Consider the following 14,360-nt stretch of genomic DNA (forward strand, 5'->3'; position numbering starts at 1 on the left):
TCTTAAAATAAATAAATAAATAAATAAATAAAACCTCTATTGGAGAAAAGGGGGACAAATGTTCTTCCCATAAACAAGTATCGTGCAGCAATAAAACAGTGAAGAAACGTACAGCAATGTCCTGGTTTTGCCCTTTCCTCGACAATATTTCACACTGCAAAATGATCGTAGATACTGTCAGTAGGGATACGAGCGATCAGTTTTCTCTCTAGAAGTGGAAGTCAGTGATAAACCAAGCTGGAGCTGCACAGGAGCAGAGTGGACGGAAGGGAGCTCCAGACAGCAGGCAAGCCCTCTCCCACCTGCCAGGTCAGCACCTGCTCCCTGAAGAGCGAAGACTCCTTTTTGACTTAGAGTAAAAATTTTACTCTTGGAAAGAAAATATGTTTGAGAATTTAGTATGAGAAAAACATAAAGGATATTAGACAAAAAAACTTTCTTCTGATATTTTTCCGAAAAGGCCTAAGTCTTACTGTAACTGTGAATTACACAGCCACATCTTCCTAAGGCAGACATTACAGGCCATTCAACATTAGCCATATTCAAGAGGAATGTCTTTACAGTCTCAAAAACAATGTAACTAAAACGTAACGGGTAGTCTGAGGTCCCAGAGCAAGGCAGCTCAACAGAAACAGAATCCTAACCGCAATCGCAATTTTAAGTTTTCTAGTAGCAACATTAAGAAAAATAAGAAATAGGTAAAATTACTTTAGTAATACATCGTGTTCAGCCCAATATAGCCAAAGCATTATCATTTCAACATGCAAGCAGTATTCTAAAAACACATTCATAGATATTTTACATTCTTCTCTCTACTGTATCTTCATAACCTGGTGTGTTTCTCATACAGCACATTTCAGCGCACACTGGACACATTCCCAGGGCACGGCCGGACAGCACAGGTCTAATAAAGCTACCCAAATGACAAGGGACATCTCAAGGAGTATGACTGGGTCCGTGACTGAGCGTGAAAATACATGGGAATGACAGTGAAATCTCAGTCCCATGAAGTCTCATTATCTGGCTTTATTTTCAGAAAAAGCATCAACAGATTTTTTAAATTTTTTTAAAGTTTTCTTTTTTCCTTTAAGTAATCCCTGTACCCACCAGGGGGCCCAAACAACCCTGAGATCAAGAGTCGCACACTCTTTCCACTGAGCCAGCCGGGCGCCCCTTCAACACAGATTTTAAATGACTATCCATGATGACTTACTTAGTAACTAGAATACAACAAAAATAAATATTAACATTTAATAAAATGAAAAGAAAATACCTCCAATATTTTCCCTGAGGCCTTTTTCCAAGCTCTGAAATAAACTTCTGCGATGTGTACCATCAAAGATCTATGGGGGGAGAAAAGTCAATGCAAGTTCAAACCATTAGACTTTTTTTTCAAGTTTATATATTTTTAGTAATCTCTGCACCCAAGATGGGACTCAGACTCATGATCCCAAGATCAGGAGGGCACACTCTTCCAACTGAGCCAGCTGGGGACCCCAAGTGATCATACTCTCAGTGTATGTCAGTCCAGGCTCCCTCCTTCCCCAAAGAAGGAGAAATGCCATTACAGACTCGCTGTCTGCCAAGTACCCACAGAGACAGGTTATCTACCTGTAGCAGGAAGGAGAAAAAGGAAGGAATTTTGAGAAGGGAAACTGAAATATCAAACAGTCTTCTCCCTTCTCAGTCAAGGTTTCCCCAGAACTTTAATATTTTCTGTGAAATTCTGAGAACATAATGAGAGCCAGATTCTTCAGTTAAAAAAAACATGTTTAATCTTATAAATACAATTTTGACTTGGGAGTCCATTTTTTACTTCCCAGATGATTGATTCCCTAAAATACCAGAGTTGATTTTTCAATCAGTTTAGAAATCAACTGTTTCAACCCAAATACTCTGCCCGTGAGGAAAGGGGAGGAAGCGCTCCAGCGAACAGGGCGGCTGTGCCGCGGGGACTAGGAACCGCGCTCGGGGCTGCAGGGCTCTGCACGGACGCACAGCGGAGCCCGCACAGCGGAGCCCGCCTCCGGACAGAGAAACTCTGCCACCAAGCGCACCTCCAGAGCAGAGGGCTCCGCTGCACCTGATAAGCAGCACTCACTGGGCGCGGGGGCTTCCCAAGGCCGGGAGCTCAGTCCGAGAGTGCATCCCTGGACTTCTGCCCTGTGGGACTCTTCCCACCACCCCACAGCGCTCCGTCCACAGGGAACTGGAAAGTGTACGTTATAGTCACACAGTATCGGAAGTGCTGGTGACGTGGAATTTACAGCGACCGAGGCTAAGGTTTGACTGGTGAGTAATTTGACTATTTAAAGAATGATCACAAATTAACAATCTCAATTTCAGTGTCATTACTGAGAAAGAATGATTTCCGAAAGCAGGGAAAAACACTCTCCAGCGACTAAACAGTACATGATAAATACACAGTAAAAACAACAGCACACAATAAACAGTACATAACAAATAATATAATCTTAAGAGAGAATTTTTAAAGCTTCCAACAGATTAATATAATTTTGAAAAGTCAGGTCAAATAGAATATTTCATAATCAAGTTAAGACACCACAAAATATTAACTGCCTTTAATACTTACTTTTGTAATCCCTGTAACTGGTTTTTAATGGTCTCATGGATCATTTTAATAAAATTTATATTCCAATTGAAGAGAGAACTAAGAAATCTTCTTCCCTATAAATTAAAAAAAAAAAAAAAGATATGTTGAAATTGCAACCAAATAAAAAGTTCCTGATAACTAAAAAACAAACAATTCTTTGGATGTTCAGTAACACGAAAGTCTGTTATTCCCAGTGAAGGAAGCATACATAATTGTAACTCGGGACGGCCTTCTGGGCCTTGGAGTGGCAGAGCGGGGCAGCAGGGCATCGGCCAGAAGACCCTCCCCGTAGAGGCCCAGCAGCAGACACCCCTGATCTCCTACCATGCTCAACCGCAGGGATACACAGACGTGTACCATGCCGCCCAGCAGCTCAATTAAACAGTCCACAAACATTTCATTCCAGCTCTATCTACATAACCTAAAATCAAAGAATGCTTAAAACTTAGCATTTTGGGGTGGAACGGAACCAAACATCCCTTGATTTCATCTTTCATAGATGAGAAAACAGGATTTGTGAAGAGACTCTGCGTCTGCCACACTAGAATGTTCAAATAAACAAACTCCCCATGTTAGTCCTCACGCGCGCCAGCAGATGACACATGACCCTAAGAAGCAGTACTACCTGCTGACACTCGAAACAGCACATAAAACACGTCCACCACGCAGTCCCTCACCAGCACCACCATCATCTCCTCCCTGCTCACCCGTCCAGCACTACTGTCTCTGCGATCCACAGGAATGCAACACACTCTGGTACAGACAGCAGGGCACCAGGCTGGCAAGAGGCAAGTTCAAAACGAGTATTTATTGCAAGTAACTTGCCGTTACAGCACAAGGTGTTTGTCCTTTGCCAGAATAATAGGAAACCGCACTAACGAAAGTAAGGACTCATTAGGAAACTGAGTTTAAATACCATAAAATCAAAAGACACCAATCCAAAAAAAACGGGGGGATGTTAACACAGACATACATTTACAACTTTACAACGACTAGCACTTACACGGTGATGTGCAGGTCACCGTGCCCTATGGACAAGTCACTATAAACACAGCTGACTTGTCTGAATTCCCTTTGGCTACTTTTCTCTCCTTACACTCAACCACAGTCCTGGAGACGCCGAGGGCACAGGCCTCAGGTGCGGCCTCTTTCCCCACAACGATGATGCAGTGAGAGCGTCCCACGTGCCCGGTCCCTGCCAGGCACTGTGGCCCAACATTCTACACACGTCACTTCGCGCGCGCCTCGGGAGTCCTAAGAAAGATGCACTGTGGTTCCTATCTTACAGAAGAAAACATGAGGTTCAACGTAGTCTGATCAAAGCTACCACCCAGTAAGTGAACAAACAGAGATCTAAAAACAGCCCTTCTGGCCTGGGAGCTGAAGGCTTTGGTCACCATGGTCAGGACCCATATGCGGCCCTTTACGCTAGCTGGTTGGAGATGGTGCATGGGAGTGGGCAAAGCATGACCACGTCTTCGCCCCTGACCAGCCACAGGACCCTGAACAAACCTCATTCATGAGCCTCCAAACCAGTCCTCCTCCTCCTCCTCCTCGGAGAAGTCTTTCCCCATCTACTTTGGGGAAGAGTGACGACTGCCCCCTCTGGCCTCATGTGGATCTGTGACGCCACGAGCAATCAGAAAGAAAGGCTCTTTCTGTAATACAAACAATGACTGTCTCTGCATCCCTAGCATGGGAATACAGTCCGTGCTCAGTAAAGGACTGCGTAAGAATCCCACGAGAACAATTCAGACGTGCCCAAGAGAACTATGCAAGCTACTCTGTATTTTGTTTTCTAAAAACCACATTAATAGAAGTAAAACAGATTAAGTTAACTTTAATAATATATTTATGTAAAACAACATATCTAAAATATTATCATTGAAATATGTATTAAGTATATAAAAATTGTTAGTGAACATTCTACATGCTCTTTTCACAGTGAGTTTTGAATCCATGTATTTAGCTGAAGGCCACAACTCGACTGGCCGTAGTCCATGTGCTCCGTAGCTACATGTGGGAATGACCACCCAAAATGGGACAGTGCAGCAGTACCCAGAAGCTTCTCTCTGCATTGACTAGATCGCAGGAAAAGAAGTCAAGAATACTGCGTGATGATGGTTCTGAGTAAATGCCACTTAGCCTCAAATTAGGGCAGAGGGTCAGGTCTGATCTACTAGGAAATGCTTTCTCAACCTTATTCTTAATTATTCTTATTTTTCCTTTCATTGAAGAAATGATTTTTTTTTTTAATTTTGTTAGTGAACATACAGCGTACCACTGGTTTCTGGAGCAGAGTGCCGTGATCCGTCACTTACCTGGACACCCCGTGCTCATTACATCACATGCCCTCCTTAACGTCACGCCCCAGGTAGCCCACCCCCCACCCAATCGTTCTCCAAGCGCAATCACAGGTGCCCCGGATTCACAGCCACCTCTTACCGTCTGATCTAATGATGAAATACGTTTGCAAATTCACTATTTGTAAAATGTGTGAATACCGCTACGTGGCAAAAATGTGCAATAAATGTAACAACTCTTGACAGCGGTGTGCGCGCAGCACAAGAGTGACCATAGTAACTCAGAAAAAACGTCCATTAAAAAGCAGCAGACAAAAATACCAAAACAGAAAAACCTAGTTACCTCTTCTTTCTTGATGTATTTCACACTTATGAAACACTCAAGCAGCATATCTTTAATGTCTTTACTTTCCTCTAAGTCATAATCAAAGCAATACAAAGCCTGGTGAATACGCCAGAGCCGACATATGTCTGCGCCCTGGGAACGACACAAAAAGGAAAGATGTTAGTTTTTTTAATAAATGATTAAGGTCACATTTCAAATTTACGATCAGAATGTTTTATATAGTAAATAATTAAACTCTGGATCATTCCTCAAAAAGGAAGAAACCACGGCAAAGGCACACAGAAGCACCCACAGGCACCACGGTCTGGTTTCCACATGTGGAGCCCAAGCCTGCACCGCCCAGTGCGGCAGCCACCAGCCCGTCCGGCTACAGAGCACGGAAGCGTGACCCGTGCATGAGGAACCCCGCGCTCAGTAGTCTTCGCTAGAAGTGAAACTTAAATACCCCATGCTGCAAGGGGTGCCTGTACACCGAAGGCACGGGTATAAAACACTAGAGACACTGAATAAAGTCTGGATTTAAAAACGAAACAAAAAGGCAGAGAACATGGATTTGTTTTAAACAGAGTTTAAAAAGATGAACAAACAATGGCTTCAGGATAAACCCTGACAATCCCAGGGCGAGTGAGGAAGTAGCAGTCTCTTCCGTCATCAAAGCACCGGTCCCTTGGCGGCCACGGTGAGGCAGACCCAGACGGTGGGCACGTGCTGAAGGCCAAGCCTGCTAGAAAGCTCTGGCAATGTGTATCAGGAGCTCCAAATGCGCACCAAGCTCAAACCCACTGGCCTAGGAAGTTCATTGCTAGGAATCCGTCATAAGGAAGTAAGGGTGTGAGGGGAGAAGACAGAGAAATTCCTAACCATCCCTAAATGGGGAGCGGTCTCCTTAGGACGTGGGATTACGGAGAGCTTCTACCTTCCTCATTTTCCCTTCTCTCCATTTGCCCGATTTTCTAAGATGAACCTAAGTATCTGTTGTTCTCTTGATCAGAGGATCAAACTGTTCTTTTTTTGGAATTCTTTTTTTCTTTTTAAAGATTTTATTTGTTTATTTGACAGAGAGAAGGAACACAAGCAGGGGGGCTCGGAGAGGGAAAGACGGCCTCCCGCTGAGCAGGGAGCCCGATGCGGGGCTCCATCCCAGGACACTGGGATCACGACCTGAGCCGAAGGCAGGCACTTAATGACTGAGGCCCCCAGGCGCCCCCTTTTTCTGAAATGCTTAACTAGACACCAAAGATGAAAGGCTGAGCCACGGACCAAGTTAAATCCAATCCTCAAATCTGCTCTCCAAAACTTCATCAGGCCTAGACTGCCGTCTGACACAACCACACCTCCTACAGGGACAGCCCCCGCATGTGGGCCTGAGGCCTTCCCCCCACTCCGGCCCCTTTTCCCTGGACCGCGCATGTCCACTCCCGTGCAGCCCAGGTGGGGTCTGCCTCTCAGAGGACCACACTAACCCAGGCAGCGACTCCCACTCACCCGCCCCGTGAGCCCATCCCTTCTTTACCACTAATACCCACTTTTGCTAACAGTGGCAATGTATCCCTTTAAAAACCGCATTTGCAGCAAAAAGATGCAGCCATGCGACCCGGTTCTGGATGACAGATACACATGGAGAACGTCTGAGGCCTGGCACCTGCTGCCTGCCTGGAACTCCACGCAAGGGAAGGGGGAGCCGCTCCTTGTACCAGGAAATGACAAGACGGAGGACAAGGACCACACAGTTCGGAGGACAGAGGAGAAAACCCGCATCAACTGCAGTGTGGACAGGATGCTAGGGGGCTCAGTCGGTTAAGTGTCTGCCTTCGGCTCAGGTTATGATCCCAGGGTCCTGGGATGTGGTCCTGCATCGGGCTCCCTGCTCGGCGGGGCGTCTGTTTCTCTGTCTGCCCTCCTGTATCCCTCTCTCTGACAAATAAATGAAATCTTAAAAAAAAAAATTAAAAGACCGCAATGTGGAGCTAGCACCCGCTGTCCACCCCTCAACATCTTGGGTTCAAAAGACCCTAACTGGGGAAGCGGCTGCAGTTAGGCCACTTACGAGCGAACGTAATTCCTAACTGCATGAACAGGCGCACTATCATAGGAAGGGACGTATTTTAAAGAGCACACATACTGTTTTAGTCTCCAGACTCTTCCGTAAGAGCATGATGAAAGCAGTCTTCCCCATATCTTCCTTGGCAGGCAGGCCTTTCTCCCACCATAGGACACATAAATCCTGAATGGAGCTCTGCAGCTTTCTTTCAGATTCAGGTAATGCATATAAAATACCTAAAACAGAGCACAGTAATTGTCCCGCTAGTAAAGTAAACCAATATTAGTTGAAATTTAATGGTGTAAAGTACTACAACTCACACAGGTTTGCTAAGCAAAAACATCAGTTTATGTTTAACTTGCCAGAAATTTATATACATTATTTATAGAATATAAACGATGTACCTTAAAAAGAAAACCATTAACTATTGTTATAAAAGCAGACCCAACAGAAGACAGAATTTTAGGACTGGAAGACTCAGAGGGCTCACACTGCCCCAACCCCTCACTCAGGAGAGGCCGGGATTCAGACTAGCCCGCTGTAAGTACACCCACGGTACCACGGACCCCCACCGGCCCGGTGCGGGCGGCACTAATGCCCTGCACCTGTCCTTCCCAGGCTGGCCTCACGTCCCGGCTCACCGGGACAAACAGTAAAAGCAGTAATTGCAATGAGTACAAAAACTACAGTGCTTTTATTAACAGAAAAGCTCAAGAAATGAAATGAAAATACTGGTAATATGCTCCTAACTGTTGCGCACAGACTTCCGTCGCCGTTACATGCCCGTGAAGTTCCCGAGCCGATGGCGAGAAGGAACGACGGAGGCTGGCGCTGATCATCTCACAGAGCAGTGTCTGCAGATGGTGAGAACCAACTGCAGAGACGTTCACAAAGCACCGGAACTACTGACATACTTCTGCATAAGACATAACTTCTTAATAGGACTTTGTATTTCAATACAAGAATTCTGAATAAAACAGATACATAAATCGAAGTGGCACCAAGAATGAAAAGTCTGACGGAAGAGTTCGTCACACGGAGCTGATTAATTCATAAGGTGAAGGTGAAGACACTTAGATGATTTTTCTTAAAACTCATTAAAACTTCTTTTGCATCTTTTTTACCTATAAAATCGTTTTATGAAAACATTTTATAATCAGAGATGCTCACTAATTCATAGCGTTCCTCCTCAATTAATAACTACAGTTTCACAGTTTAGTTAAAACCTGAAAAGCACGGTGAGATAAATTTTAATAGTAAAGCTCCCCTAAGAGTCAATAATTATTCCTCAGGTCACGTTCATAACACATTGCAAGAAAAAAAATGCAATGTCACACATGCTTGGTTGAGCTGAACCTTTCTGGCTGTAATCACCAGTTGAGGAGTTCATGGTCAGACCACGTTCCCTTAATAAGCTCTTACCACTTAAGAGCTACAGGGTCCTGCAGGTCAAATAAGACATTCTGGAAAATCTGAAAACAACGAGCAGTCCTTATTCAGAAATGCACAATTTTCAGCACCTGAAACAGTTCTACATGGCTTAAATTAAATGAGCTCATCAGGACTGTTCTTAAAAGACTACTTCTTTGCTCCTTTTCTAGGTGAAGTAAAAGAGCTTATATGCACAGTCATGCCTTACTACCTCCACTTCCATGTGAACGACCGTTTCCTTGGACAGAGAATCGCTAGATGCCCACTTCTGAACTCGTCACGCCATCAGAACTGAACTCACCATTCAACATAACCGCACATTCCAGTAAGTCTTCATAGTCCTCACTCTCATTTATTACAGGTACAGAAGCAAGAACCACAGCTGTAACTGCATGAATTATTTCTATGTGTTTTTTCTACAAATGAAAAAAAAAAAAATCAAAGTTCAAGTGATTTAAGATCAACTTAAAATACAATTTTTAAAAGAAATCTGAATGTTACTAAATTTATAAAAATGAAGGCACACTTCTAGCTTATTCTAAAAAGTGAATTAAAATTTGAATACAGGTCATTTGTGCACAAAGAACAGCAACACTGAACAGAAGACTAATAATGGCAGGATTAGGAAAAGTAAAACTCAAATAAAGAGATTTCTAATATTCTTAACTTCCAACTTTAAGTTTCTTCTTAACTTGAAATTCAATTCTACACATTAACTAATTTTTAACAGAGAAAAGGTAACAAGTTTCACATCTGAAGCACGACTCCTACCATTTTTGAATCATGCTCTGTTTCCATATCGTCTTCGCCCTGGACTTCCACCATCTGCCACCCAGCCACCGGGCTTTCTAACAACACATCCGTTAACAAATTCTTGAGCCTCTGCCATAGCTCTTCTTTCTGTTTCCTTGATAATTCATCTAGTAATTCGTTTAGGCTGAAAAGGTCAGAAGCATCTTTCTGCAAAGTAAATAGCAATTGTTATATTTTAGATACAAAAATTTATTCTATCCCTTTTTTAATGGCATCAAAAGTCTAAGTGCTAAGTTAATTATCATCTCAAGAGCCGAGCTGTAGTTTTGAAATACTTTTCCTACAGGGAAAAGTACAGGAATTACAAGACAGAAAGCAGATTCCAGGACGCCTGCGTGGCTATATTGGTTACATGTCTGCCTTCGGCTCAGGTCGTGATCCCGGGGCCCTGAGCTCCAACCCACACTGGGCTCCCTACTCAGCGGGGAGTCTGTTTCTCCCTCGGACCCCTCTGCCAGCTTGTGTGCTCTCTCTCAAATAAATAAATTTTAAAAGTAAGATTAAGATAAAATAATAAAACAGAGAGTAGCAGTTCCCTCCTCTACCGAATCAGCAATAGTAACCTGGTCTTTGGAGTTTAAAATTTCACCTGCTTAAAAAGACCTTCTCTACAATCAGTCTGTCCAGACGTCTACCAACTCCAGGCCTGTCATGAGGGCACGAAAGTGTGCTGGAGCTACACAACCGGCACAGTCTAGCTCCAGCCCCCAACACAGCAAAGCCAACTGAGTATTTGCAGCTTCTGATCTCCTGCCCAAAGTGGGCCCCCAACACCCACCTCTCACTCGTCGTACCTAGACATCATTCTCTCCCATTAGCCTACGAGACTACATCAGACCCACTCAACTATCCTACAACCCCTGACCCAAGCATTTCCTCTCACTCTGAGCAGGTGACCTCACTTACTCTGACACAGCAAACGGAAACCCTCGAAAGGATAGAGGGTCCATTACAAAGGGAACACCGGCAGCTAATGTGAACACAAAACAGTCTCATGACCCAACGAGTAAAGTAAGAACCAGCGAAACTATACTGACAGTAAGTAAAAAAATAACAGACAGCATCGCCATGCTACAGAACACCGACGAGTAAACACGGAAGGAACGTGTGGTTAGAAAATCACAATTTCAGAGCCATTATAGTAAGAATTGATTCGGGCAAGAATCATTAGTCGACCGGGCGCCTGGGTGGCTCAGTGGGTTAAGCCTCTGCCTTCGGCTCAGGTCATGATCCCACGGTTCTGGGATCGAGCCCCGCATCGGGCTCTCTGCTCAGAAGGGAGCCTGCTTCCTCCCCTCTCTCTGCCTACTTGTGATCTCTGAGTCTCTGTCAAATAAATAAAATCTTTTAAAAAAAAAATGTCATGTTTACTACAGTATTTATGAACTCCTTAGTGAGTTACCTTGTATAAAACTACTTCTTATTAGGTCACCATCTTTTTTTAATGTGTCACTGGTGAGGTGTTTGAGTGTCATGCCCTTAACCTCTTGTCACATAATCCTGGTTTTCACTGCTGTTCTGCAGAGTATAGTGATTTTTGGCAATTTCCGGCATTGTGTATGCTGCCTTATAGCAGAACTGACTGTACGTAGGCAGGTCCACTTAGTAGGCCTTAAACTGACTCCATTATCTGGCTGACCACGTAAAACTGCCATTATTCGACTACCCAAACCTACAAAATGTCATTTCATATCTTTCAACTCAAAGAAAACAAGTGCTGCACAATTCTACATCTTCTCGTTTTCATGTTAATTGAGAGCTACACGGTGATTGAGATACTAAATTACGAAGTGTTAATAAGGCTTGGCACTCGTGAACTAAAACGAATGCCCAAGAATATGAGGACGAGCTCAGCATCCTCCCCAGACATCCGTTGCCGAGCAACCGTCGGAGGCTCTGGAGCACGTGACCCGGGAAGTCGGGGGCAAGCACCTCACAGGGCGCTCTGTCACCACAGCAGCAGTGTCATCTTGCAAGGACTGTGCTAACCAAACGCCGCTGCTTTGGTCTTCTGAATTTAAATTAATATCACCTCCGCTTCACCATCATCAGTTCAGCCTGTGGTACTGACGCCGCGACACCAGTGTGCAACGGCAAGCTTACAGACTGCAAACCACGTGTGCGTCGCACATCTAATACAATGCGAATCAGCAACACCCCTAAAACAGGCGTCAGGTAGCATCTAGACAGTCCGCTCCGACAGACGCTCCTGCGACGGGCTGATGTGTGTTCATGCCGGTCATTTTCAAGTTTACAGAGAACCACTTTACAATGCAAGATTGTACTAGAAGCTCATTTCCTCTTAAAAAGAAAAATGACTTCATAAATGTTTCTAGCAACAAATTTCCTATTAGGATACCCTCTACCTCTTAATTACTACTATTTAATTTCCAGTGCATGAGCAGAACAAGCGAGGTGTCCGACTCCTGCCCCAAAGTCGCAGTGCTTTCGAGCTGGCTCCTTAGAGTCAGGGCTCCTCAGAGTTCTGCCCTAGGCTTCACTTCTCTTCCTGCACTATAGCCGATCCCGGGCGTTCCCATGACTGGAGCTTCCCAGTGCCCCTGAGGACACCCAAATCTGTCTCTCCCCAGGCCTCTTTCCCGGGCCTCAGATACAGCTATCCTCACACCCAGCGGACAATGTTGTTTGTGTACGTCTCCTGGCAGTCATCTAGAACACCCCACACTGAGCCTGCCATGCCCCCATGTCCATGATCTCACTGAAAGGCACCACAACTCAGACCCTGGAACCTGCCTCCGCCCTGTGCCCGGCCTGCGTCCAGTCAACAGCACCAACACCTCACAACCGGGCAGCTCACAAAAGCACCCACATCTCCCAGGCCCAACCACTCATGCGGCCACCGTCACGCAGGGCACGGCCCGCTCACGCCTCTCTGGGTTCTCGAGTTGCCCTCTTCAGTGTGTGCACGTACAGCCTCCACGGCTCTCGGCAGTACGTCTCAGCTCACTCAAGTGGCAGGAAGGACTCACGTCATCTGAATCTCAGCCCCTGCCTCTTTCTGACCCAGCATTTCTACACCCTAACCCCACCGCATGTCCTCATGTTCAAGCAGCATCTGCCTTCTCCGGTCTTCAAAGCCATCCCCTCTACTCGGAGAGGTCCTTCCGTACACCCATGTCTGACTGGCTGACGGGTCTCCTCTCTGTATCACAGCCTGCACACCCTTGCCATGGGGACGGGACACAGTCCACGGCTGGATTTGGGCCCCTCCCATACCCTAGCTTAGCCTTTTTACTCCGGTGGATTTTCACACCTGCACCTACCACAGCACTGGGAACGACCCGAGGACCAAGAGCGCACGTCCTCCTCACTAGGTGACGCACAAACAAGGGGTCGGGAACTCCCGAAGTAACTAGAAGCACACAGCGTGACATCACTTCGCACTCTAACATTCCCGTAAAGGGAAGCAGGAAATACAATTTGTGAATCGTTGCCCATCAGCAGGTGTATTTGAGAACAGGTTTTTTGGTTTTTTTTTTAATAAACGTTGGTCTGGAAGATTCACGCAGATAAGTATATTCCGTTTGCGGAAGTAATTAACGGTCAAACCGTAACCAAGCGCTGAATATAAAACTTACATCAAGTTGAACAAACTGCAAAAATTCTCCAACCAGCTCCTTGGACACGGCTTGCACGAAGGTCTCCCGTTTCTCCATGGCAGAGGAAGGTGGTTTTCATACGGCATTTATCCTGTGACCCTAGCAGAAAACAGTCTTCCTCCAACTTGAATTTGCAAATATACCTTTTCCTACAAGATGTCGTTCGGAACTAACACCCCGCACTGCAGCCCGCAAACGACCAACCGCAGACACTGCTGGACTCGCCGAGAGCCACCCGCGAGCACATCCGCAGAGAGCGCGCACCGTCTTTACCAGGTCCGTCCCGACGTGCACAGCCTTAGGACCAGCTGTGCTGCGGTCAGCGGTGGACGGAGAACGCCGACGGCGGCGCACCTGCAGGCCGGTCCGCGCCCGCGCGGAGTCGTCCACGGAAGCCGGGTCCAGCGCGGCGCGCCAGGGTCTCGGCGGCGCTCGGAGGGCGCAGGAAGCGCTGAAAGAGAAAAGCCCACAGGGGCGGAGAGGCTGACCGCGGCGGTGCCTCCCGCAGGCCGCCCTTCCCCGCGGCCGCTCCGCTCTCCCCACGGTCCCGGGGGCCTCGCCGGCGCTTCAGCGCTCGGGCCACCCGGGAGCTCGTTAGCGGGCGCAGGTGCGGGGGCGCCGCCGCGGCTCCGACCCAGCCCCGCGGGAGCCGGAGCTCGGGGACCGCGCGCAAACCCCCGCCGCGCCCGGGCCTCCCGCTCGGCGCCCGGGGCCGGCGGGGCGGAGCCGTCCAGCCCCCGACGGAGGCACGGCCGGAGGGCGGAGCGCGGACCCGCGCGGACCCCCGCGCCGTCCCCGTAGGGAGCGCAGCGGAACGTCCCCGGCCCGGCGGGAACTCACGGCCCAGGGCTCTGCGGAGCTGCGGGCGCACGACCCCCGGCCGGCCGCGCGCAGGGAGGGGACGCCGCGAGCGCGATGACCGGTTCCGCCCGCGCTCCGCGCCCGGAGCCCTCGGCACCCCGCGCCTCCCACGCGCGTCCGGGAACTCGCCCCCGGCCGCCCGCGCCCCGCCCCGCCCGCGGACTCCGCCCGAGCACGGCCTCCCCGCGCGCCACCCGGGCCCCCGCCTCTCGGCCTCGCGCCCCGGCCTGGCCCCGCGGCCCGTCTGCGACTCCGGGCGCCCGGCCCTCGGCGTCCCGCCCGACGCGGGGCTCCGGCTGCGGCGTCGTGTCAGCTCGCGGGGCGGGTCCGC

The 14,360-nt window shown here is 47.6% G+C and overlaps 1 protein-coding gene across 2 annotated transcripts in view; it reads right to left on the minus strand.

The window, feature by feature from the left end:
- NCAPG2 (non-SMC condensin II complex subunit G2) overlaps positions 1–13,571 on the minus strand; it is a 59,808-nt gene extending 46,237 nt beyond the window's left edge. Inside the window, exons 1-8 of one of the 2 annotated variants that reach the window (XM_059172407.1) lie at positions 13,442–13,571; positions 13,148–13,267; positions 9,507–9,695; positions 9,037–9,151; positions 7,386–7,540; positions 5,261–5,395; positions 2,594–2,688; positions 1,274–1,343 (exon numbers count right to left, since the gene is read on the minus strand). In XM_059172407.1, coding sequence (XP_059028390.1) covers positions 1,274–1,343; positions 2,594–2,688; positions 5,261–5,395; positions 7,386–7,540; positions 9,037–9,151; positions 9,507–9,695; positions 13,148–13,225 — 837 coding nt within the window. In that variant the 5' untranslated portion in view covers positions 13,226–13,267; positions 13,442–13,571. Of the gene's footprint in view, positions 1–1,273; positions 1,344–2,593; positions 2,689–5,260; positions 5,396–7,385; positions 7,541–9,036; positions 9,152–9,506; positions 9,696–13,147; positions 13,268–13,432 lie in introns of both variants that reach the window. The other variant, XM_059172408.1, reaches the window with a different exon arrangement.
- Between the last annotated feature and the right edge of the window lie 789 nt (positions 13,572–14,360).

Source organism: Mustela lutreola, chromosome 4 (assembly GCF_030435805.1).
Source record: "Mustela lutreola isolate mMusLut2 chromosome 4, mMusLut2.pri, whole genome shotgun sequence".
Lineage (NCBI taxonomy): Eukaryota > Metazoa > Chordata > Mammalia > Carnivora > Mustelidae > Mustela > Mustela lutreola.